Source organism: Brachionichthys hirsutus, unplaced genomic scaffold (genome assembly GCF_040956055.1).
Source record: "Brachionichthys hirsutus isolate HB-005 unplaced genomic scaffold, CSIRO-AGI_Bhir_v1 contig_851, whole genome shotgun sequence".
Lineage (NCBI taxonomy): Eukaryota > Metazoa > Chordata > Actinopteri > Lophiiformes > Brachionichthyidae > Brachionichthys > Brachionichthys hirsutus.
The window spans coordinates 477,699-502,966 of NW_027180330.1; the positions used below are offsets into that span (position 1 = coordinate 477,699).

The following is a 25,268-nucleotide window of genomic DNA, read 5'->3' on the forward strand; positions in this document are numbered from 1 at the left end:
TGTAAATCATACCTGACATGTTTTTTGAGCCAAAGTCTGACAGAGTTCAGTAGTGGGAGCAGTTGTAAATAATATATTTAGCAGGAAGTCATGCTCATTGTTTCTAAAGTAGTAGAACAAGTCGGTTAACATGTTCAACCTCTGCAGATAATGCTGCCATGCCCCACATTCACCAATCAGCCCAGGGGATATTGTGACACAAAGGAGACACCTGCACATCACAGTCTAATGCAAATATGTAATATGTTTCCATTGTACACTGCTAATGAGTTAAAAAAAAAACTTTATCAATCATTACAGAAGTAGGATGAGCAGGTAAACACTTAACACCCACAATTTAGGACCCAAAATTTACAAAGAAAAGCAAATACCTCAAACAGACGTTTTGAAAAGAGAACATAAAATTGCACGAACCTCCTAGAATATTACCATGTGATAAGATAATTTGACACAGGAAATGCAGAATATGGAATTAAGTGGCATTATGCAGTAAAAACAAAGTTTATGGGAAAATCAGTATCTTGGTGAGTGTTTAGGGGCAATGTGAAATGACAAGCACACAGTTATCACATTATCCTAAAGGATATAAACTGATTTTGTGGTCTCTAAGAAAAATGAAATAGTATGACATTGTAAAAGTCCACTATTTGGAATTACGAGTCAGAACTAGTTAATCGATAACCAGTAACACGTGTGACCTTTAGATCACATGTTAAATATTCAACTCGTGACATAGATATGTTAGTGAGCGAAATTGCCTATATGCAGGCTTACGTCCTGCATATATGGTGATGTCCAGCCATAATTTAAACTTGAACTCTGAGAGCTCTATCTAAACATTAAAGAAAATCATGCTCAAAAAGAGCTCACCGATTTCACAGAAAAAGCTGATCACTTAAACTATTAGGCCACATATAAAAAGCATTGTGCTATTGGACAGTGATGCATAATCTGATGATGACTGCAGAAAAGGTATGCCATTTACATAATAATTGCATGTAGAACCATGCGCTGTGGTTCTTTTGAGGGCAACATCATGAAGCACTTGTACAGGACTGTGCACCAGTCAGACAGATACCGCGCCATGAGTCATGTGGGTATGGCTACAGCGTTGGCCCCTCAGCAGCCCCATGAAAAACTCACATACCAGCTAGTCAACACAGGCCAGCCTGGACAGTCCACCTGCCTCAGCGGAGCGAGTCCAGGCTGCACAGTATCACATACCCAAATACATTCGCAAACCCACACACATTGGGAATACTCGCTCAGGGGTAAAGGTGGAGACGATGTGGTGGATAAGCACAAATACCACTATCACACATTGGGGTCCTGCTTTTTCTTGGTGTCATTACATCACCCCCGACCATGATCTCTCCTCCCTCCGTGTGATAAGGTTTCAGGAACACTGGGCACACAAACCAGGCCATGTGCTCCTATGTCCTGTCTGCCAAAATAACTCCTCAGTGCCAAAATAACTCAGTAGTTTCTAATACTGTATGTGTGTAGTTTCACTTCAGGCTGCCCAGGTATTGTGGGACACTAAAGCATGTAGCATTTCTGATGTCAACATGTGTTGCAGTTCGCCGATATGTCAGCTATACCGCCCTGGAGCTTTTAACCTCTGACGAGTGAGATCTCGACATTTGGTGGCACTACCATGCATTTTGTGGAATTCCTTGTGTTGTTCTTTGTTTGACTGAAGGAAGAACAATGCATTCAGGTTTCATAGTGGTTCAGGGCAGGGAGATGATACCAGCAGGTTCAGAATGAGCTGCTTGGTTTGCCTACTTATGACACACGAAAGGTGCTGATGGTGAGTCACGGAAACGTGCAGAAACGTTCAAAGGCAGCTTTGAGGAAGATGATGTTGATGCCGGTGACCAGAGGGTGGGATGAGGAGGAACTAGAAGAATGACGACAAAGTGTCTGACAATAAATTTCACTGCTCAGTAATTCCAAGTTAACGTGTATTGAACGGTCGCATATTTCACTATTATGGATGCAACTAGGCGTAGAAGTAGGTTAGATTCAATTACACCACGTGACCTTTTAAAACAGTCTACTTTTAGTATCAAAACTCCTCTAAACGCAGTTCGAGGCCCAACAATCTGAACCTCAACTGATGCGCTGGGTCCTACGAGAAGGATTCCAATGTCGGACAGTCAACCCGGTCGCGTTCCAATCGCGAGTTCTCCCCGATCACGACGCGCCGGCGCGTCCTCCGCGTGCTACCTTCCGTGTGGGCGACCACGGGAGACAGTAAAGCAATAATGACAACTTACCCTTATAGCCAGCTCCGATGTCCCCCCCCCCCGTGGTCAAATCTCACTGATTTCTCTCCCAGGCAGCGGATAAGTGATTCTTCTCACATCATCCTTACGAGCAGCGCAGGAATGAACGCGCTTCTTCTCCCACCCAGCAGAGACGCACGGTGCCGCGCTATTAATTCTGCTCACTTTTAATCACACCGGCAGCTGAGGCCGACCGGAATGTTGTGGACGAAAATGCGGCTTCCCGTCCGGTTCTCCGCGTCCCAGCTACGGATGCAGCATTCCCGCACTGCTCCATGGATCAACCCGGGGTAAGTTTTCTTCCGCCGGTTGTAGCCTAATCCAGTTTGACGGAGAGTCAGCCCCGCCCTGGACCGGAGACGGTCTGCGAAGAAGGCAAGGCCGTCAAGATTGACAACCAATCGGTGCGCACGCAGGGAGGCGCTGCTGCGGCCCCCCGGTTCATAGCAGCGGCCGGTAGCCCGCGGTCCAACGGAGAGGATCAACTCTCTCCCTCCACCATATCAAAAGGATCGGTGTACTCTTAAATGTATTTAATATAATTGTAGTCTTGTAGTAGGTTCCGGAGCAGCAAGCTAGAGCAGGTTTGGCCCCTCTGATCCGGAAGCCCTGTTTACTGTCTCACAAGATCCAATAGTCTATTGGAGACGAGGGTCTGCAATCTCTGATTGTCGTTTTCTAGTTTTGTTTGTTTTTTAACAGCAGAAAACGCCTCGGCGGAACTTCCCCCGGAACTTTGATCTCTTCTTACCCACATTCTTTGAAGTCATGTCCTTTGAAATGGCATCTTATAAATTTGACTGAATTGTGCACAAGACAGTTTGGATTGCTCTATGGAGACAATAACTAATATACCTTTTAGTGATAAAAGCAAATTTTTTGCTTCTCAATTTTTAATCCATGCTTTCAAAATCTCTACGAGACTTATTATAAGGACTGCTGTGTTGACTTATTATACCTATGCATATCAACATGCTGAAGATAATATCAAGGAGAGAATTACCAGCATCTTTGCCACAATGATCACTTTTGAGCTCATGAAGACAATTTGTTCTGTTTGTTTTCCCTTAGAATGGTGAAGTTTGAGGTTCTGTTTTTAGTTTACACATTTTGCCATCCATTTTATTACCTCCATCCATGATGAGGAGAAATTTCATTTGTCTTCTCCTCAGAAGGTACCCCCCCCCCCCCCCCCCACCCACCCAGATTAGAATCTCCTTGTGTCTTTGATGTGGTTAGCGATCAGCCTCGCTAAGCACTTCATGATCACAGGCGTATGTGCAACAGGCCTGTAATCATTCAGGCTGTCGATGGCCGACTTCTTGGGGACCGGGATGACGGTGGCAGATTTCAGGCAGGGGGGGACGATGGACTCTGACAGGGAGCGGTTGAAGATGGTGGTGAAGGCTTTTTGAGTACCTTCCCAGGTACTCCGTCCGGCCCTGCAGCTTTCCTGGGGTTTACCGTCCTCAGCACAGGTCTGTCAGCCTCAAAGCGGGCAAAGAAATGATTTAATTCCTCTGCCAGCGAGGCGTCCCCATTCACAGTCACCTGGTTGTTACCCTCGCCGAAGAGGAGGCGAGGGTATTGCAATTGGGTGCGTTTGTCTGTCTGTTTGTTTGTTTGTCTGTCCGAGTCCAGAAGGAGTCTTGTAGTACATTCCGGAGCAGCAAGCTAGAGCAGGTTTGGCCCCTCTGATCCGGAAGCCCTGTTTACTGTCTCACAAGATCCAATAGTGTATTGGAGGCGAGGGTCTGCAATCTCTGATTGTCGTTTTCTAGTTTTTTTTGTTCTTCCTGACAGGACAAAATAGCACCGGAGGTGAGAAGGTACATGTGTGTGTATTAGAGACTACAGACCTCAGGTTTAACTAATTGCTCATGCAATCGAGGCATTTTCTGCTGTTAACCGACAAGTAACACTCTTTAAAACACAAACAAAACATGGTTACAGAATAAAATTAGAATCACCTCAGCAGGTGTCATCTCTAAAATGTGTGAATATTCCTTTCAAAGTAAAATCACAAATATAAAAGCACTAATTAGACGGTGCAGATCCAAATTCTGGAGAAACAGTCACGGATTGAACGGCGCCCCCTTGTGGAGAACCTGCAGCCTGATTAGTTTCTCTCAGTCGTTTTTCTCAGATCAGAATGATCTATTCTCATAGCTTGTGGAGGTTGAATTCAACCTCCACAACATTTCGTCATTTGTACACATCATCTCTATCATCTCTTCTGGGATCCAACAAAATGCAATCTCCTGTTCCTGGTACATCCCCATGCACCCCCCCTCCCGGAGTTATTTATCTCAGCAGGTATATGTCTAAACTGTGCGAATATTCCTTTCAAATCACAAACGTAAAGGAAATGGACTCTGGAGACAGTCACAGACTTGAACGACGCCCCCTGGTGGAAAATCTGCGGCATGATTAAACACCATCCTAAAATATACACAACAAAGCAGCCCATTTTTTCAACAATCGATTTTATTTAAAAAAAATTAAAAAACAAAAGATGAAAAAACAAAAAACAAAACGGTATCATCAGGTTTGACGAGGAGAGACGCTTAAATAAGAGTTCTATGTTGTGAGGATAAGAGTAACAGCAGGTTGAAGGGGCGGTGGAGTCTTTGTTGGATGGGGCTACAGGCTGGATTCAAGACATCGTTTCTCACTGCAGGGACTGGCCTTTATTTGCTTCAATCTTTTTGGGGGGTTTAGATTTAATAAAGACACTTGAGAAACACTCTCAGTGATTTCACAGATGTCTGGAATGGTTTTTGTCTTTCCTCAAAGCAAGAACAGCCCGTCTGATGTTTGCAGTTATGCTGTCTTTCTTTTCCCACTTCTGGGATTCCGGAGGAGAGCTGGACATCTGGAAGGATAATTTCTCCATGTGCCCCGCTACGGTCAGAACAGATGATACTTTACTTCCACCCAAGCCCCCCAATAAATACGCAAGTGATTAAATGTATGCACAAAATAATTTAATATTGTAAACAAGCATTGGCTCATAAAGAGGAAAAGAAGTTGTGCACATTCATGCAAACAAGTTCATTTTAAAACAAGACTGTTAGATACAGCACTAAGCTGTGAGCACAGCAGCCTATTATATGCTCTCAAACTGGCATCTTCTCCACCTGTCAGCTGATCCAGTGTCTTTGCCACTACTCCGTGGGTGATTGAAAGATTGAAATGATAGGATCCTCGTGGTTGGTCACCACAAGAACACTGCGGAACTTGTCAAACAACGTCTTGAGATGCGAGCGCCTCATGTTCTCATTGTACATAATCTCTTCCAGATGGTGATGTCCCTGGAAATAATGAAGCAGCCTGGAAGCAGTCAACATGACAGGCATAAAAATGGGTTAAACATGAACAGTAAATATATTAGTAATGTACTGTCTTCAATATAAGCAGAACAAATAGCTGGAAAATTATAGAAACTCTCAAGACTAACTTTTGAATGAAATTTCCTATTTTCTTGCAATTAACAATTTAGAATGTGACCCTAACTTCCTGATACTGGCTATTTGGTCACCATAGCTCTAAATAGGCAATTAGTGTTTATATCTCACGACCTAGTAGTACCACTGTTTGAAATTGATGGCTGAAGATTTTAACACATGTCAACGTTTGTCAAAAACTGTGTGGCCTATAAATGCCTTTAAACTGACTCATTAAAGCGAGTAATAGAGAGCTGAGAAATATTTAATCCCCTAAATAGTGCACAGAATGTGCACCAGGCTCCTACTATGGGGAAGATTAATTACCTGGCAAACATCCGCAGATCCTCTTGATTTTGTGCAGAAGGGATGTTAAGAATAGCCCGTCTGTCATGCTCTGACAGGCTGGCAAGTAATGTCTCCGTCATCCTTTTGTTGAGCAGAGAGTCCCCACCAGGCAGCAATTCTGCACTGGAGTTATCCATACTGGGACTGGTGAGGGTCATGTCATCACTACTGGCTGTATAAAAAGAGGCAGATGATCAAACACTATTTATTACTGTGGCTATTTGTTACTGGAGAGAGGGGCAAGTGAGGATATTTACTTGGGGAACCGAAGCTGAGAGCACTAGGGGTGCTCAGACTACGGCCTCCGACTCGGGTAGCCAAAGGAGGGTCTTCATCCCTCACGCCAGGCTCCTCTTCACTGGGCGGTACCAACAAGCAGACATAAGTGTGCAACTGGATCAGCAGGCGGCGCTGGAGCATCCACACCACCATCTGGATCAGCTGGATCTGGTCAGGAGCAGAGCAACATACAATTGAGGCAGGCCCTCCTAGGTCATACGTGATGTAGATATACAAACAAAAGAGAGCCATGGCGCTAAACATTTTCTCCTGAAAGATTTAGCTGGTCCGTTTACCATTTACACTCTAGCATCTATGATGAAACAGTAATAGTTCTATATTTTAAAAATGTACTGGAAATGTACCTTATTTATAATTTGTACATAAATGTCTTAATGTAAAAGCTAGGTATTCCTACAAATATTCCTTTCATAATTACAGCTACTAAATATTTTGGAATATTTCCTGAGAACAGCGTTCTACATAAATCAGATTATTTCACCAACTTTAGAAATAACCAAGAAACCAGGGGAAGCATGTCGATTTGCACAGTCCTAACATAAGTTTGTACTCTTAGTATTCATATTTCAGGACTTTATTACCCCAGGGGCATATATATGTACCGGTAGTGTGTATGGTGGAGGAGTACCGTCATTTACCTCCTGTGCAGGAGCTTCCAGGGGGTTTCTGAACTCAGCCAGTGACACAGGCAGTGAGAACTTAGCCAGCATGGAGGGCAGATCATGACCAGGAAACTGTTGAGCAAACTGCTCAGCAAAAGGCGAGTAGCTATCCAAAATGACATGGGACACTTTGTTATGGAAAGGATATGGCAAGTGTTTCAGTGTTATTTAATTGTGAATTTAACAACAATAACGAAGATATTTTTTTTATTTATGATGCAAACTACAGAAGGCTGCTCTACCATTATTATGGTTCATTATTCTAAAGTAAGAAGTACGTAAAGCAAAGTAGTTTCCACCAAATGAGCACTCACAGACAGATGTTGGCATGCGGAGACAGCATATAGACGTTGTTCTCACACAGGGGGTAGATGATGATTGCTTTGCCCCAGTACACCAAGTGAGCAGCAATTTGAAATATCTAGTAATTATTTGCAAGATTTTTTTTTTTTAATGAAATTAAGATGAACAACAAAATGTTTTGAAATTAAAAATGTAATGGTAGGGAGGAAGACATTGTACTTCTTAGATTTGTGTCGTCTCTGATTTGATTTCACATTGTTTTTACAGTTGTATGCAATTCTAAATTGATATTCAATATTCAATAAAAAGGAACTAAAATCTTTGGTAAGAACCTGAAGTAGGGCCAGGTCAGCATCTTGTGCAAGTTGCTGCAGGTTTTTCACTGCTGAGCAGGTTTTGATGAGGCGCACCATGGCAGGTGAGCAGTCCAGAGGTAGCTGGCTCAGCAGTGCCTTCTCGCTTTCTAGCAGTAACAGAGCATGATAGGGTCTGCAGGATGAAACAACATATGACTGTGTGTGAATCAGTAGAACTTATAAAACCACATTCCTTTAATACTAATTGAACAGTCTGCACATTTCCATCGGAATTGTATATCCAACGGAAACAAATCACTGAGTAACTAAAAATAAAATGTTTTCCCTCTACAGCCTTTTCGATTTAAGCTCATTAAGCAGCTCATTCCCCTCATAATGGGATTTACACCATCCACATGGTGATCTGGACTATCATCAAAAGGTTCCGAATTGTTCTTGGTATCGTCATACACAACCCATGAAAAGTAAGTGAATCAGTCAATGTTAAAATTAAATATTTTTGTACAGACTCCATTCTGGATGAAATTAGGCAGTATGATAGAGGTCCCCCACCCTACATGACTGTGCCAAAATCCATAAACATCGGTCAATAATCAACAGAAATATTGAGGAACAAATCTTGAAGCTCCATTGACTGCAATGTTAGCTGAAATCCCAAAGCGATCCAGAATCCAGCATCTCTCCTGGATCTTCACCATCATCTGTCATAATCATCTGTTCCTGGTAACATTCCCAATATATCCTGAAAATGTCATCCAGATCCATCCAGAGCTTTTTGAGTTATCTTGCTAACAGTCGGACAGACCAACAAACGCTGAGGATTACATCGGCGGAGGTAATTATTTATGACAACTCTGATGTATGTTTGCTGAGGTACCAGTAGGTGGCAGTGTGGTCCACAAAAAACGTCATGATTTCTCTCACGCTTCAAATACTGAAGCTCACTGAACAAGCAGGCCTGAATCAGATTAAAAAGACACAATTCTACTTTGTTTTAGCAAACTGAAGGGGATTAGACACCTTTTGAGATCTGAGATTTTAAAGTGCTATACAGTCTTAACTGTGATACAATAATGCTATAATAATAATAATAATCTGTGCTTACTTACATAAGTGTGCATGTGTTCGGCTTATTAGTTCATCAGTTTACATTTTTGTAAGTCAGATGAGCAAAGTTCACAATCCTACATTCAGTATAAATCAAAAATAAATGTTATATTATCTAGCTAGAAAACGTGTTGCATTTGTGTTCAGAAAAAGAAGATAATTATCGTGACATATAGTAAATGTTGTACATTTCTTTGTACATTATGTATGAATGATCTGCTTCATTAACTTATATTTCAGGGATCCTGCCAATGAAAATAGACTTTTATGAAAACATACAAAAAAACAAAACAATAACCTTACTTAAAAACAAAATACACACCTTATAGCCTTGAGGCTACGCTCTAATGCCTCGGGGGGAATATAGTTGCCACCAATCCTGTGGATCTTGTGTGGTAAACAGAAGCTCACCTCGAGCCAGTTGTTAATATGAAGTCGCACCACACCAGTTGTGCAAAGGCTGCAAGAACAACATCAGCTGAAGGAACATAATCAAGTGAGCATAGCAAAACACAAAGCGTTTGAAGATAATATATCCTCCATCTTTTCGTTAGCAGGCTGCACAGGGTACACAATTGGTTCCGAGGGTTTTGTTGTTTGCCGACACGGTCATAAGTCACCCCATGTTAAATTATCGTAAGTATATTATGCTACGACATTATACTGTAAATGAGGAGCAGAAAGAGACAATTTCATCTTCGCTCGCTCGCTTTCCGGTATGTCATAAAAACACGTTGTAAACAGACAAATAAAACAACAGACCGGTGCGACCGTAAAGTCGAACTGTCGCGAGTCGCATAGGTCGCAAGTCGACGACCCCCTGTATAATGCTCAGTTTTATCCTATGGAGAACATGATAAACTCAAAAAACAAGGTTTGAAAGGTGCAACTACATATCATGCTTAATAAATGTGTAGGAACTGGTGAAACTCCGTGTGTACATCTTGTGAGATACATAAAACAGTTATGCACAGACAGATGAACACTATAAAGCCCATATTCCTGCTCATTTTTATGACAATGGTATAAAAATAAGGAAATAAGAAAACAAAAATAACTAAGTAATATGTGTTTCATCACATACCTGTCATACGCCTCCTTCAGGTCTCTGGCCAGCTTACATTTGGGAAGAATTTGTCTAAATGGGGACTGGGGGCTTCCATCAGCTTAGATGAGGAAAAACAGAAACATATAATATATACTGTATTTTAATATCTGGGCTACAGCTCAAATTAATAATGTTGTGTGCTCAAAATCTAGAGAATGGAACAGAGCTTTAAATTGCTAGTTTTTATCTCACTCTCAGTCATGGTAGTAATTTCCTCCTGGAAAGCCAGCATCAGTTTGGCCTCTCTAGTCAGGTACTGGCAGCGCTGCTCCTCGTGCTGCAGGGCTATTGCGATGCGGCGTGACAGGTTATGCATGCAGCTGATGACAGACGGGTCAGCATTTGCCTGTCGAGACCAAGTTAAACAGTGTCGTTTAACAATCATTGTTATGTGAGTTTTTATTCCATAAATGTAATTCTTTTAGAGATAAAGATTTTAGCCAGTAACAAACTTTAGACATATAATTTGAATTATACACCAAATATTTAAAATACATACTTAATACAGGATGCTTGTCGTTTTTATGTTTTAAAACATGATACGTGATTAGCCGGCGGAACGATGGCGGAGTGGTTAGTGCTGTCACCTTATACCAAGATGGTACCGGGTTCGAATCATATCTGCCCAGAGATTGTATGTTAAAAATAGTCACTCAATTTTGACTGTTACTGTTGAGGAAATTTCCAGGCTACAGATAACTCAGTTCCTTGGTAGACAAAAACAGAATATGAGTGAGCATTTTCTACCTCATCATAGTGGGAAAGAAACTGGGTGTGACTCAGCATGGGTAGGAATAGCCTGCACAGCATGACTAAGCATTATAAATTTGCCCCTCCACCCTCAGAGTTTCCAGATATTTCAGATAGTGTATAGTGGAATATTATCATGAAGCAGATTAACACACATCACCCACAGTCATCTGACTTTGCTATCAAAATTAAACGTATTTGGATAATGTGTATATAGTCCACATAATTTAAATAAACATCTATAAATTAAATTAATTTAAATTCATAATTTCTTAAATTAGTAAAAAGCAAACAGTAAAGATGCCCAATTAAAATGTGACTGAGAAGTTTTTTTTTTCATACCCTTAGAGCAAACACCACATTAAACAAGATCATCGTAGGCATTTCTCTCTTAGGTGAAGGATCAGTCTTTGAAACCTACAGAGAAAGAAGATTTGTTTTCAGTGATTTTTAATATGAGCAAGCTGGGATAGGCTCCAGCAACTCCCGTGACCCGCAGAACAGAAAAATGCAGTAGAAAATTAATAATATAAAATCTTTTTTGAAGGTCACATTGATTAAAAACTGGCCCTATTAAGTAGAGTCAGACAGAAAACCTAAAACATAATATAATGATAAAGAATTCAATAATTAATTTAATTTCTAACCAAGCATGACTTCAGCTGTTTTTAGTAGCAACCATTTTTTACGTGCCTGTATGACAGGAGGGTGCTGGAGCAGAGTCGGGTGACCCACAAATCGAACATTGTCTATCTTCATTTCAAACTTTTTTCCACACATATCAGATTTTGTGGCCAGGATGGTGGAGAGAATGATGTCAGAGAACCTTTAGAAGGAAGAACAGACTCAATAAGAAAAGTGCACTGGTTGGGATTAAAAGCGACAGAATTGACACCTGAGACAAGTAAAGAGTGTGTAAATTAGCTGAAATTTAAATTTTGACATTCCTGTCTTGAACAGTGGTTACATCAATCAGATACATCTGCCTGCAATATTATAAAATAATCACAGTACATCAAAAACCTGTGTGGCTACTAGAGGAAAAAGAAGAGGAAGAGACCTCCTTGCTGAACCAGTGATGTCTCCATTTGCATAAACGAGATGGTTTCATCCTTTCAAATAAATAAATAAATAAATAAAGAACGTGATAGACTGGTGGTGCTGGTTTTATTTCAGTGACTCAAAGCAATTGGATGAAGATGAAGCCATTATCTTCCCAAAAAATATTATAAAATAAACACACTATAGATTAATCCCACAAACACAAGTTGTTGCAGTAGTGATCAGCATTTTCTTCATGTTACAGGATATAATCAATGGCAATTAAAATTAATTATGGTTTGAATTCAAACTTTGCCATAAAAGGTGTACAGTAAAGAACTGAGCAAAATTGAAACCCATAATTAACCATAGCACTAACCGACTGGATCCATTCCTTATAATTAAACAGGACTTTACTGAGACTGGAGGTGGAGTTCCATATAGGACACGAAATAGGAAAGAAGGATATTGACAATGGACATGGGTGATCTAAGCAAAGGAAAGGTGGTTTAGAATGATTTGGTCTTACCCTGCTACCAACTGTTCGTCAGTTAGTGGAGAATGTTCTCTGAAATGGGAATTGGGCCATAAAAAGAATAAATAAAGCAAACAAAAGAAAAATACAACACACAATCTGAACAAACGGGTGACAGTGTGATGTGAAAATGTTGGTCTGCTTGTCGAACTGCACACCTGATCTAACTGAATAAGCCACCTATTTGGAATTAATGACAATATATGAATTTACATTTTAGTAAAGTCTTCCTTCGTCAAAAGATCTAAAAATCTATTTTATGGAGTAAGACAGTAATAGAGTAGATGATTTTTAAGATGACTTTCAAAAGCCAAGGCTTTCATACCAAGATTGTCAGGTCATATATATAACTTATATTATATTAACTAAGACCATGAATAAAGTACAGTTGATTAATCCCTATTTATGGTTAAAATCATGGTGACACAGTGGTTGGCACTGTTGCCTCACAACTAGGTGGTCACGGGTTCAAATCCCGGCATCCCTAACATGGCCTTTCTGTATAGAGTTTGCATGTTCTCTCCATGTATGAATGGATTTTTCACCAGATACTCTAGTTGCCCATCAAAAACAAAACAGGAACATTAGGCTTTGTCGGCCAGGTTGCAGCGGCTCAGGGCTAACTTTACACTCGTAACCTTGTTGTATACAGTAATGGCAAATAAAGCTACTGCTTCTTCTTCTTAAATATTATAAACTCCTGTCTGAAAAAAATTGCAAGAGTATAAATTATCACAACCCCGTTACCAAAGTAAATTTTTAAACTGATCGACATTAGCATCCTTAGAGTGTGGTAAAAGGAAACGTTTTTGGAAAACAAGAGATGAGAAATAATGGTTCTCGGCTTGTTATTGTGTGTTTTTTACAAACAGATATCAACATGGTTTAGTGTACGAACAGGGAAGAGTTAAAGCGGTTTGCACAGTTTCTTCATGCAACCTCAGCCATGGTTATTGCTGATTGTTCAATTGGTCATAATGCATAATTACAGTGCAGATCTCAAAATTTGCTGTTAATATCCCTGCAATAAGTTTCTAAGCCCAGAAATGAGGAACGAAAATACCTTGAATCACCATCCTGATCCTCAGGACCATCCCCGGTTGTATTCAGAGCATATGGACTCCGTTGTTTTGCTTGTAAACAGAAAGAATACTGGTAGTTCACATGATTATTGAAATCAATAAATCACGTCATTTTTAACCCAATTAAGGCATCCGCTAATTTGCAACTGGTTTGATCATTGATGTTTTCCAGTAACAAAGTAAATCTAGAAATCATCTGATATTTCGTGACTGAAGAGAAACGAAACTGTGACTCACTGGTCAAAAATAAAAAATAATGCTAACTATTGCCTTACCTGAAAGAGATGACGGGCATTCTGGCACTCTTTGGAAAGGGTATCTAAAAAGCAGTTTGTTTCCTCGACTCCCAGAACTAACCAGTATGACGCTGATTGGGCTTGTTTTATCGCCACTCTTAAACCCGCTACTTTGTGACTGACTGTACATGGATTGTCGGTCGTCAGGTAACCCGGCTAATGGGTTGAACATAATACTAGCATTCTCGCTAACTTTACGTTAGCTGCGACACAGAGAAGTCTGTCGCGAGCTATGTGTCCTGACAGATGAAGTTAGATCGTTCCATGTAAAGCTACGATATAAACAAAAAAACAAACAAAAAAGTCCCCCACAGGTTCTGAATTGAGGCCTACTCAGTCGTTGCTATACTGTAGCATAAATATCCATCCACGCGATTGTTTTGTGTCACTTTGAAAACGGTTCGGTTGGAAACGAGACTCGGGTATAAGATTCCCACTTCTTCAAGTACAGGCGGCAAGGCATCAAAGTGGATTTAATTTACGTTACCTGAGTACAAAAAAAGTTATTTCTCGACTTAGGTGTAATTCAATAATACACGACACGTTAAAAATTAATAAATATAGAATAAACAGAGGAACGGCCCATTGAAGCAGCAGAAAGGGCAGCTTCTCTGCTCCGTTTGCTTTTTAATCAGCCTGACTTTTTTTTGTGAGAGTTGGATGTAGAAAAAAAAAATCAATGGCAAATAATGCTTCTCTGTTGAATAAGTATTGTGGATTTGAAAAAAAAAACGAAACTAAAAATGTGTCAAATTATTCCTACCCACTTATGTATCATGTTTATTCTCAAGATATCTTATTTATCTGATCCTTGCAATAATCAGATCACACATGCACGTTTTAAAGAGCTCAGTGATCAGTATTGTCCCAAAATAAAACATTGCAATCTTAAAATGATTACATATATCCAGCACTTTGTAAACCTTTATCCTGCTATGACCTGCTGCAAACATGATACAGAGCCAGACACCATCTTCTGCAAGTATCCTGGAGAATCTTAACCGAATATCTGATCTTCCTGTCTCTCTGAGCTTGTCTAACAAAATATTAATCAGATCATCACAACAAATCCAATGATAGCAAAACATTCAAAAACTATCCTCCACGCTCTGGACTGTTATTTAGAATTCTATTCATCGCAAAATTGTAACTTTTGCCAAAAAGGCAACAGGAAAAGAAAAAACAACTTCTCATTTTTGCTTTTATGCATTTATTAATCATTCTGCATTGCAAGTGAATACTGCAGTTTCCATCATCTTCTGCTGCAGTTTATCTGTATTTCTCAGACAGGCACAGAGCCAGAGAAGCCAGGAACTTGTCCATGGCCACATGGACCTGAGGGGTGAAGTCGTTGGGGAACATGATGGCCATGACCACGAGCATGCAGTGAGAGAGGATCTGTGAAAGAAGACAAACAGATGTTACATTTAAAGGCTTTTAGCTCTCCATCCATCAGACAGTTCCTTTAATATTCATGCATGGCAATAACAACAATAAAGATTCTTCTTCTGCTTCTTCTTCTAAATGGCACCAATAGATGGAGCTCCGAGGAAGCATCATATGTATTAGCATTCTTCAGTCACACTGGTTCTGTACCTTGAAGTTAGCGGGATCCACACGCAGAGTGAAGGCATGCAGCTCACTGAGGCTCTGGAGACCTGCTTTCATGTCATCGATTTGGGCCACAGCCTCTGCAACGCCACTCATCACAGTAACTCCGTGGTTCTTGGCAGAGGCAGAGTTTGGGCTTTTATCCTTCCAGTGGTCGAAGTAAGTCTTTGTTTGCGGGTACACAGTCAGCATCCTGCAATAACAACAATAACATAACAATACTAAAAACTCTAATAATAACAATAATAATTTCTACATGAATCATTGCTGGAACAGATTAGGCCAACATCAGTGGTATTTTCTCAGAATTACCTGCACACTGCATCGGCACCAATGTCTGCCGACTTTCCTGCCACCCTGCTCCAGAAAGCTCTGACGGCATCCTTGTCTTTTTTAGTGAGACTGGTCATCTTGTCTTTGTGTTTGTGACTGAATGTACAGCTGAGCAGGAACACATGGGGTTTTATGGTTTAAACAGATCACGGGCACGCCCTCTGCAGCCTACAAGATAGGCTGCAGAGGGCGTGCCCAAAGATCAGACACACTTAACTTTGCTCGGGTCCAGGAAAGTAACTTATTGACATTGGTGCAATTCGATAAATGACTGACACGGTCAATATTAATAAATGTAGAATAGTCAGGTTGGGGAGGGCTCTATCGAAACTGAAATGAAAATGTGACCAACTCTCTACTTTCGTCTTCTGCTTTTTCTTTTCTAACTTCATTATCGCAACCTAAAGGGTCACAATTTTGTTAATTAAAGTTGCAGGATGGTGCGCTGATCAATGTCTGACTTTACTCTCATTGAAATCAAATATTTTTGCATTTTTTCCACATTTGTTTGTTGTCAGCAATGTTTGTGTGTTTGGATACTAAGACCACCTGGGCAGGTGGAAAGCAGGGGAGACAAATATATTTTTTAGAAAGCAGTAGCGATGATACAGCATGAAAACAACATTTGTATGTGTGAATTAGATCTCCTAAATTTGTTTCAGCAGTTTTTTTATGGACTTATCTGTCATTTAGTACATATTTATTTTAATTTCCTGCAAATTTACAACAAAGGGAAATTTGAATCACAGATTGGGATGAAAAGATCGGCTCTTAACCTCTGAACTATAACAGTTAGGCGTTTTGATGTGAAATCGAGGCTGTGCAGTATTTTGATGTTGTTATCTTTCAGTTGAGGCAAATGTGAAGACTGGAGTCATATAAGGTGAAGTTTTCTATGATATTTATGTGCTTATCTGAGGGAAGGCCTGGTGCCTTCAGGGTGGATACGCTAAGAAGGAGATAAAGATATTTTTTAGAAAGTGATGATACAGCATAAAAATGTGTATGTGTATGTGTGAAGTAGACCTCCTAACTTTGATTCAGCCATTTGTTTCGACTGACCTGCCTTTTTTCTACATATTTATTGAATTAAAGTATTAACAGATCAGTACAGTGACATCACATTTATACGCAAGCTTCTGAACAATAGAATGCATTATGGGTGCAACAGTCTATATTCAGTCGTAAAATAGCAATGAAGGCCTTCACTGCATGTTTTCATTTATGAAGGAATTTTGCATTTAGACTATCGTTCACACTATTTCTGAAAAAAAAAAAAAAAGCTACAGATCCTCTATCTTTGATATGGTCCACCATTGCTGGCTAATGAGTACTGTTTAAATTTAAAGGCACATCAAGAAATATAATTGTTCATATTTCTGTTGATCATTTTAGCTGAGAGCTGTGTGAAATTTATAATATATTTACTCATAAAAATCAGTTTCAATTCATCTTTGGGTGACTTACGAGTTACGACTGGGGTCAACTATGGTGAATTTTTCTGCGATACTACTTGGCTTATCAGAGGGAAGGTCTGGTGCCTTCAGGGTGGATACGCTCAAAGGGGAACAAGATATGTTTTAGAAAGCAGCAGTGCTGATAGAGCACGGAAAATATTTGTATGTCTAATGTAAAGCCTTGTCACTTTCATTCAGATGTGTTAAAAAAAAATGGAATTATCTGTCCTAGAAAGTGACGTCACATTTATGAGCAAGCATCTGAACAACAGGAAACATTATAGGTGCAACAGTCTATACTCAATAGCAAAAAGTAGTGATGAGGCATTCAATGCATGTTTTCTTATATTAAGGAATTTTGTAGTTAGATTACAGTCTGCACTATTTTTTGATAAATTCTGCCTCCCAGCTGTCTTCAAGATGCTCCATTTCATTTAATTTAACCCTATTTAGAATAGTTACTGTAAGTTCCCTGATTTTGAGACAGAAACATGTGATGACACTCATTCTGTCACGCTACACAAAATTATTGTAGCTTATTGATGCGCAGCATTATTTAGGACAACCTCATTTCCTGTGTGCTGACGTTCGGGACAGAGATAGTTTTGTGGAAATTCACAATTCATCACAGTCTAATTTAATCTCTGTATAGAATACAATCAACTGCACTTGTAAGAAAAGCTTGAAGACTTTTTCCTGCACCCTAGAGGTTTCTTCAAATCAGATACACCAAAGTGTCTAGTCTTGTCTCCAACACACCAGGTTCAGTCAACGCCCAAACCTGTCACATGCTTCTGGGCGGAGAGCAGGACTGCTTTAAAAGTTGCATCTGGTACCAACGAACACATTTCCAGACTTGAACAGGAAAGTCTAAAGCCAGCAAAATGGTTGAATGGACAGACATTGAGCGTGCCACCATCCAGGAAATCTTCGCCAACATGAACTATGAAGAAGTGGGACCTGCGTGTCTCGCCAGGTGAGGCATGCATTCTTTGTTGCATTAATATCAACCACTGATTATCAGGATTATGGAGACTTAAAGTTACTTCATCTGACTTTGGAGCATGTATGTTTCCACATTTTCCTCAGGTGTCTGATTGTCTACCCGTGGACTCAGAGGTATTTTGGCAACTTTGGAAACCTCTACAATGCCACTGCCATCACAACAAATCCAAAGATTGCAAATCATGGAATTACTATTCTCCGCGGTCTGGACCGGGCAGTGAAGAACATGGACGACATCAAGAACACCTATGCTGAGCTGAGTGAGCTGCACTCTGACAAACTGCATGTGGATCCTGACAATTTCAGGGTAAATTGGATGAATTGTGTTATTAAACTATTCTATGATTGTTCTGGAAGCCCCTAAATGTTCAAATATTTGTGCTAATGTTTTCTGATTCTTGTGTTGCAGCTGCTGTCTGATTGTCTGACCATCGTGATTGCTTCAAAGATGGGTAAATCCTTCACCGGTGAAGTCCAGGCAACTTTCCAGAAGTTCATGGCTGTGGTGGTGTCCGCCCTGGGAAGACAGTACCATTAGAGCTGCAACAGAGAACCATCACGTTTCTCATTTCCTCAAAAGCTTGTTATCATGGTCTCTAAAACAAATAAACAATCAGCATATTAAACAGAGTGCTTGTCAGTAATTACCAAAAGAACATGAAATAATGCATTTGAGATGCAAAAGAATATTCTAGAGTGATGTTCAGACACATGATCTAAAAACGCTGCTGAAAAAATTACAAATATTCTCCAGGTGAAAAGCAGTAGACAATAAACCTTAAATAACATGAAAATTGATGGACCTGAGTATAAAAAATATGGGTTAACAAATACCCATAAATAATATTTAGATGCATGAGGAACAATAATGTTCAAATGTGGTAAAAGTGGATGCATTATCTTAAACAAGTTATTAAAGGTGAAAAATCTAAAGATCTGTCTGAATGTGATAGAAATAAATAAACATGATAAATTCCAACAATATTAAACAATGTCACCATTAGAGTCGCATTAACAGATTAACGTCTCTGCATTTTGTATGATTTTTCCTTTGAATGTTCATAACGTGACTATTTTTTATGGAAGACATGGAGAGAAACAAAATTAAAGAAATACATTATTCAGCTACAGGCTATATTTCTAAGTGTTTCACTCAAAGTATAGCATCCTGCTTGATGATCAACATTATTTATTCAGTAATAATAAGATGATAAAGAAGAAAATATAGCCTAATACAACGATGAGATTTATTAGTCATTAATTAATAAACAATGAATTAGTTGATATTTTAGATTTGTAAAAACAGACAGCATTTAATGTTTTCTAATGTATGTAGCTTATTTTTGTTTCAATGGAAAGTGCCGGTTTGCAACTATTGATAAATTTGTCTTTGGAATACTCTCATGATCATTTTGTAAATAAAACAATAAATTATTTCATTTCAAAAGTCTATCAAAAAATGAAAAAAAGCTTTGAAAATGTCGACAATTTGAGGCACTGGAGCAAAATATATGTTTTACCTGACATGCTGGCCTTCACTAAAATAAAATACTTTAAATGCTGTTCTAAATTTGCTAATAAAATCAATGCTGCAGGTGGAATGCTAAGTGTAAAATTTGACTGTTATTTGGAATTCTGTTTATCGCAAAATTGTAACTTTTGACAAAAAAGCAACAGGAAAAGAAAAAAACAACTTCTCATTTTTGCTTTCATGCATTTATTAATCATTCTGCATTGCAAGTGAATACTGCAGTTTCCATCATCTTCTGCTGCAGTTTATCTGTATTTCTCAGACAGGCACAGAGCCAGAGAAGCCAGGAACTTGTCCATGGCCACATGGACCTGAGGGGTGAAGTCATTGGGGAACATGATGGCCATGACCACGAGGATGCAGTGAGAGAGGATCTGTGAAAGAAGACAAACAGATGTTACATTTAAAGGCTTTTAGCTCTCCATCCATCAGACAGTTCCTTTAATATTCATGCATGGCAATAACAACAATAAAGATTCTTCTTCTTCTTCTTCTTCTAAATGGCACCAATAGATGGAGCTCCGAGAAAGCATCATATGTATTAGCATTCTTCAGTCACACTGGTTCTGTACCTTGAAGTTAGCGGGGTCCACACGCAGAGTGAAGGCATGCAGCTCACTGAGGCTCTGGAGACCTGCTTTCATGTCTTCGATTTGGACCACAGCCTCTGCAACGCCACTCATCACAGTAACTCCGTGCTTCTTGGCAGAGGCAGAGTTTGGGCTTTTATCCTTCCAGTGGTCAAAGTAAGTCTTTGTTTGCGGGTACACAGTCAGCATCCTGCAATAACAACAGTAACAATACTAAAAACTCTAATAATAACAGTAATAATCTCTACATGAATCATTGCTGGACCAGATTAGGCCAACATCAGTGGTATTTTCTCAGAATTACCTGCACACTGCATCGGCACCGATGTCTTCCGACTTTCCTGCCACCTTGCTCCAGAAAGCTCTGACGGCATCCTTGTCTTTTTTAGTGAGACTGGTCATCTTGTCTTTGAGTTTTTGCCTCAATGCACAGTTGAGCAGAAACCCATGGGGTTTTATGGTTTAAACAGATCACGGGCACGCCCTCTGCAGCCTACAAGATAGGCTGCAGAGGGCGTGCCCAAAGATCAGACACACTTAACTTTGCTCGGGTCCAGGAAAGTAACTTATTGATTGACATTGGTGCAATTTGATCAATGTGTGACACGTTCAATATTAATAAATCTAGAATAGTCAGGTTGGGGAGGGCTCTATCAAAACTGAAATTAAAATGTGACCAACTCTCTACTTTCGTCTTCTGCTTTGTATTCTCTAGCCTCATTATCGCAACCTAAAGGGTCACAATTTTGTTAATTAAAGTTGCAGGATGGTGCGCTGATCGATGTCTGACTTTACTCTCATTGAAATCAAATATTTCTGCATTTTTTCCACATTTGTTTGTTGTCAGCAATGTTTGTGTGTTTGGATACTAAGACCACCTGGGCAGGTGGGCTTAGCTGTGTGACAGGGCATAGTGCCCTGCAGGGTGGATACGCTCGGGAGAGACAAATATATTTTTTAGAAAGCACTCGCGATGATACAGCATGGAAAAAACATTGAAGTAGATCTCATAAATTTGTTTCAGCAGTTTTTTTTTATAGACTTATCTGTCATTTAGTACATATTTATTTCTTTGAATTTCTTCCAAATTTACAACAAAGGGAAATTTGAATCACAGATTGGGATGAAAAGATCGGCTCTTAACCTCTGAACTATAACAGTTAGGCGTTTCGATGTGAAATCGAGGCTGTGCAGTATTTTGATGTTGTTATCTTTCAGTTGAGGCAAATGTGAAGGCTGGAGTCATATAAGGTGAAGTTTTCTATGATATTTATGTGCTTATCTGAGGGAAGGCCTGGTGCCTTCAGGGTGGATATGCTAAGAAGGAGATAAAGATATTTTTTAGAAAGTAGCAGTGATGATACAGCATAAAAAATGTGTATGTGTATGTGTGAAGTAGACCTCCTAACTTTGATTCAGCCATTTGTTTCGACTGACCTGCCTTTTTTCTACATATTTATTGAATGAAAGTATTAACAGATCAGTACAGTGACATCACATTTATACGCAAGCTTCTGAACAACAGAATGCATTATGGGTGCAACAGTCTATATTCAGTCGTAAAATAGCAATGAAGGCCTTCACTGCATGTTTTCATTTATTAAGGAATTTTGCATTTAAAATTAAAAGCTACAGATTCTCTATCTTTGATATGGTCCACCATTGCTGGCTAATGAGTACTGGTTAAATTTAAAGGCACATCAAGAAATATAATTGTTCATATTTCTGTCACGTCAGCTGGAAACACATTTACATCTGACTTAAGATGAATGTTGATCATTTTAGCTGAGAGCTGTGTGAAATTTATAATATATTTACTCATAAAAATCAGTTTCAATTCATCTTTGGGTGACTTACGACTGGGGTCAACTATGGTGAATTTTTCTGCGATACTACTTGGCTTATCAGAGGGAAGGTCTGGTGCCTTCAGGGTGGATACGCTCAAAGGGAACAAGATATGTTTTAGAAAGCAGCAGTGCTGATGGAGCACAGAAAATATTTGTATGTCTAATGTAAAGCCTTGTCACTTTCATTCAGATGTGCTAAAAAAAAATGGAATTATCTGTCCTGGAAAGTGACGTCACATTTATGAGCAAGCATCTGAACAACAGGAAACATTATAGGTGCAACAGTCTATACTCAATAGCAAAAAGTAGTGATGAGGCATTCAATGCATGTTATCTTATAATAAGGAATTTTGTAGTTAGATTACAGTCTGCGCTATTTTTTGATAAATTCTGTCTCCGTCTTCAAGATGCTCCATATTTGAGTTGATCTACTATTGATGACAATTGTTGAGTATTGTTTATATTTAAGGCCACATCAACACTTATAATTGTTCATATATTCATCATCATACTTCTGTCACATCAGCAGAAATCAGATGCATATTGAATTTAGCATATGCATCCTAAATTTGAAATGAAAATTTCAAACAGAAATTCAAACAAAATTCACATAGCTCTGGGGCAGCTGGGGCTCAGTTGGTAGAGTGGGTCGTCCAGTGATCACTAAGTCAGTGGTTTGAATCCCAGCGCTGACTGTCTGCATGTCGAAGTGTCCTTTGGCAAGACACTGAATCCCAAATTGCTCCCACTGGGTCTAGCAGCGTCTTGCATGGTATGCTGCAAACATGATGCATAGCCAGACACAATCTTCTGCTTCTGGGGAATCTTAGCCTCAAATCTGATTTGCATCTCTCTGACAAAATGTCAGGAGATTAAATTTCAGTTATTTGTTCAAAGTCACCAACTATTTTGTATTGAGGGGTTTAACCTTATGTTGTATAATTACTGTAAGTTCCCTGATTTTGATACAGAAACTCATTCTGTCACGCTACACAAAATTATTGGAGCTTATTGATGCTCAGCATTATTTAGGATAATCTCATTTCCTGTGTGCTGACGTTCAGGACAGAGATAGTTTTGTGGAAATTCACAATTCATCACAGTCTAATTTAATCTCTGTATAGAATACAATCAACTGGACTTGTAAGAAAAGCTTGAAGACTTTTCCCTGCACCCTAGAGGTTTCTTCAAATCAGATACACCAAAGTGTCTAGTCTTGTCTCCAACACACCAGGTTCAGACACCGCCCAAGCCTGTCACATGCTTCTGGGTGGAGAGCAGGACTGCTTTAAAAGTTGCATCTGGTACCAACGAACACATTTCCAGACTTGAACAGGAAAGTCTAAAGCCAGCAAAATGGTTGAATGGACAGACATTGAGCGTGCCACCATCCAGGAAATCTTCGCCAACATGAACTATGAAGAAGTGGGACCTGCGTGTCTCGCCAGGTGAGGCATGCATTCTTTGTTGCATTAATATCAACTAATGATCAGGATTATAGAGACTTAAAGTCACTTCATCTGACTTTGGATCATGTATGTTTCCACATTTTCCTCAGGTGTCTGATTGTCTACCCGTGGACTCAGAGATATTTTGGCAACTTTGGAAACCTCTACAATGCCACTGCCATCACAACAAATCCAATGATAGCAAAACATGGAATTACTATTCTCCACGGTCTGGACCGGGCTGTGAAGAACATGGACGACATCAAGAACACCTATGCTGAGCTGAGTGAGCTGCACTCCGACAAACTGCATGTGGATCCTGACAATTTCAGGGTAAATTGGATGAATTGTGTTATTAAACTATTCTATGATTGTTCTGGAAGCCCCTAAACGTTCAAATATTTGTGCTAATGTTTTCTGATTCTTGTGTTGCAGCTGCTGTCTGATTGTCTGACCATCGTGATTGCTTCAAAGATGGGTAAATCCTTCACCGGTGAAGTCCAGGCAACTTTCCAGAAGTTCATGGCTGTGGTGGTGTCCGCCCTGGGAAGACAGTACCACTAGAGCTGCAACAAAGAACCATCACATTTCTCATTTCCTCAAAAGCTTGTTATCATGGTCTCTAAAACAAATAAACAATCAGCATATTAAACAGAGTGCTTGTCAGTAATTACCAAAAGAACATGAAATAATGCATTTGAGATGCAAAATAATATTCTAGAGTGTTGTTCAGACACATGATCTAAAAACGCTGCTGAAAAAATCACAAATATTCTCCAGGTGAAAAGCAGTAAATAAATAAATCATGAATAACATGAAAATTGATGGACCTCAGTATAAAAAATATGGGTTAACAAATACCCATAAATAATATTTAGATGCATGAGGAACAATAATGTTCAAATGTGGTAAAAGTGGATGCATTATCTTAGAAATGTTATTAAAGATGAAAAATCGAAAGAAGTGTCTTAATGTGATAGAAATAAATCAACATATGATAAATTCCAACAATATTAAACAATGTCACCATTAGAGTCGCATTAACAGATTAACGTCTCTGCATTTTGTATGATTTTTCATTTAAATGTTCATAATGTGACTATTTTTCATGGAAGACATGGAGAGAAACAAAATTAATGAAATACATTATTCATCTATATGCTATTTATTATATGTTTCTCTCAAAGTATAGTGTCCTGCTTGATGACCAATACTATTAATCAAATGAAAAATACAACTACTATTACTACTAACAATAATAATAATAATAATAATAATAATTTCTCAGTCACAAAATCATTAAATATTTGGTAACAAAGGTTATACACTATTTTGTTTAGTTAATTCATAATTTGAATGCGGAAAAAATGTGACAGCACTCGAAATGATTGGAACCGTAATACGCCCCCTCGTCCAATCATGGTCTGGCGCGTCCTCTACTGGTGAACTGAGGTTACAACCGTCTCTGCATTTGACTACGGGCCACGTTAAATACAGGCAATTGTATTTCTCATATCAACAATCGTATTCATATAAATTTAAAATCAAAGATTTAGGACGTATGACCTTGTATGATGCTATTCAGGAAACAGAAGTTTTTTCCAGAACTTGTGTTTGTATGTGTCTCAAAACAGGTGTAGTCGAGTCGAGGTTCAGTCACCGCCCAGAAAGGGTCACATGCTGCTGAGAGGAGAACGGGACTGCTTTAAGTGCGTTCCATCTGGTCCAGTGAGCGCATTAAGTCGGCCACATGCTTGAATGGGACCTGCAACTCCGGCCAGGTGAGGCATGCATTATTTATTACCTCTGCCGACGTTTGTCTCTGTCTGCCTCCGTCCGTTAGTAAGATAAATCAAAACG

General features: G+C 39.4%; 5 protein-coding genes across 5 annotated transcripts; 2 read left to right on the plus strand and 3 right to left on the minus strand.

Annotated features, from left to right (window-relative positions):
- Nucleotides 1-4,835: 4,835 nt before the first annotated feature.
- LOC137912953 (GATOR1 complex protein NPRL3-like) lies at nt 4,836-13,758 on the minus strand. Its single transcript, XM_068757083.1, has 13 exons — nt 13,566-13,758; nt 13,272-13,341; nt 11,326-11,458; nt 10,975-11,049; nt 10,075-10,228; nt 9,859-9,940; nt 9,097-9,234; nt 7,683-7,839; nt 7,362-7,468; nt 7,024-7,153; nt 6,343-6,532; nt 6,065-6,257; nt 4,836-5,624 (listed from the first exon to the last, which is right to left on the minus strand). The coding sequence occupies exons 1-13, from the start codon at nt 13,756-13,758 to the stop codon at nt 5,459-5,461; spliced, it is 1,788 nt and encodes a 595-aa protein (XP_068613184.1). The 3' UTR covers nt 4,836-5,458.
- Nucleotides 13,759-14,779: 1,021 nt separating this feature from the next.
- Nucleotides 14,780-15,625, minus strand: LOC137912957 (hemoglobin embryonic subunit alpha-like). The gene is made up of 3 exons (XM_068757088.1): nt 15,510-15,625; nt 15,183-15,390; nt 14,780-14,984 (listed from the first exon to the last, which is right to left on the minus strand). Exons 1-3 carry the CDS (start codon nt 15,605-15,607, stop codon nt 14,856-14,858), a joined length of 435 nt encoding a protein of 144 aa, XP_068613189.1. The 5' UTR covers nt 15,608-15,625; the 3' UTR covers nt 14,780-14,855.
- Nucleotides 15,626-17,830: 2,205 nt separating this feature from the next.
- LOC137912946 (hemoglobin subunit beta-like) lies at nt 17,831-18,632 on the plus strand. The gene is made up of 3 exons (XM_068757075.1): nt 17,831-17,963; nt 18,077-18,299; nt 18,402-18,632. The coding sequence occupies exons 1-3, from the start codon at nt 17,872-17,874 to the stop codon at nt 18,528-18,530; spliced, it is 444 nt and encodes a 147-aa protein (XP_068613176.1). The 5' UTR covers nt 17,831-17,871; the 3' UTR covers nt 18,531-18,632.
- Nucleotides 18,633-19,692: 1,060 nt separating this feature from the next.
- LOC137912954 (hemoglobin embryonic subunit alpha-like) lies at nt 19,693-20,531 on the minus strand. Its single transcript, XM_068757084.1, has 3 exons — nt 20,418-20,531; nt 20,096-20,303; nt 19,693-19,897 (listed from the first exon to the last, which is right to left on the minus strand). The coding sequence occupies exons 1-3, from the start codon at nt 20,513-20,515 to the stop codon at nt 19,769-19,771; spliced, it is 435 nt and encodes a 144-aa protein (XP_068613185.1). The 5' UTR covers nt 20,516-20,531; the 3' UTR covers nt 19,693-19,768.
- Nucleotides 20,532-23,292: 2,761 nt separating this feature from the next.
- On the plus strand, nt 23,293-24,058 carry LOC137912947 (hemoglobin subunit beta-like). Its single transcript, XM_068757076.1, has 3 exons — nt 23,293-23,408; nt 23,519-23,741; nt 23,844-24,058. The coding sequence occupies exons 1-3, from the start codon at nt 23,317-23,319 to the stop codon at nt 23,970-23,972; spliced, it is 444 nt and encodes a 147-aa protein (XP_068613177.1). The 5' UTR covers nt 23,293-23,316; the 3' UTR covers nt 23,973-24,058.
- The last annotated feature ends 1,210 nt before the right edge of the window (nt 24,059-25,268 follow it).

Bases quoted from the DNA above. Each gene is read 5' to 3' on its own strand.
- LOC137912953 (XM_068757083.1), bottom strand. From the start codon at position 13,758: ATGTTCAACCCATTAGCCGGGTTACCTGACGACCGACAATCCATGTAC. The intron at 11,459-13,271 runs GTATTTTCGTTC...TTCCTTCTAAAG, and splicing joins GATCAGGATGGTGATTCAAG to GTTCTCTGACATCATTCTCT. The intron at 6,258-6,342 runs GTAAATATCCTC...CTTTTTATACAG, and splicing joins TCTCAGCTTCGGTTCCCCAA to CCAGTAGTGATGACATGACC.
- LOC137912957 (XM_068757088.1), bottom strand. From the start codon at position 15,607: ATGACCAGTCTCACTAAAAAAGACAAGGATGCCGTCAGAGCTTTCTGG. The intron at 15,391-15,509 runs GTAATTCTGAGA...TTGTTATTGCAG, and splicing joins GGTGCCGATGCAGTGTGCAG to GATGCTGACTGTGTACCCGC. The intron at 14,985-15,182 runs GTACAGAACCAG...CTTCTTTCACAG, and splicing joins TGGATCCCGCTAACTTCAAG to ATCCTCTCTCACTGCATGCT.
- LOC137912946 (XM_068757075.1), top strand. From the start codon at position 17,872: ATGGTTGAATGGACAGACATTGAGCGTGCCACCATCCAGGAAATCTTC. The intron at 17,964-18,076 runs GTGAGGCATGCA...CATTTTCCTCAG, and splicing joins GGACCTGCGTGTCTCGCCAG to GTGTCTGATTGTCTACCCGT. The intron at 18,300-18,401 runs GTAAATTGGATG...CTTGTGTTGCAG, and splicing joins TGGATCCTGACAATTTCAGG to CTGCTGTCTGATTGTCTGAC.
- LOC137912954 (XM_068757084.1), bottom strand. From the start codon at position 20,515: ATGACCAGTCTCACTAAAAAAGACAAGGATGCCGTCAGAGCTTTCTGG. The intron at 20,304-20,417 runs GTAATTCTGAGA...TTGTTATTGCAG, and splicing joins GGTGCCGATGCAGTGTGCAG to GATGCTGACTGTGTACCCGC. The intron at 19,898-20,095 runs GTACAGAACCAG...CTTCTTTCACAG, and splicing joins TGGACCCCGCTAACTTCAAG to ATCCTCTCTCACTGCATCCT.
- LOC137912947 (XM_068757076.1), top strand. From the start codon at position 23,317: ATGGTTGAATGGACAGACATTGAGCGTGCCACCATCCAGGAAATCTTC. The intron at 23,409-23,518 runs GTGAGGCATGCA...CATTTTCCTCAG, and splicing joins GGACCTGCGTGTCTCGCCAG to GTGTCTGATTGTCTACCCGT. The intron at 23,742-23,843 runs GTAAATTGGATG...CTTGTGTTGCAG, and splicing joins TGGATCCTGACAATTTCAGG to CTGCTGTCTGATTGTCTGAC.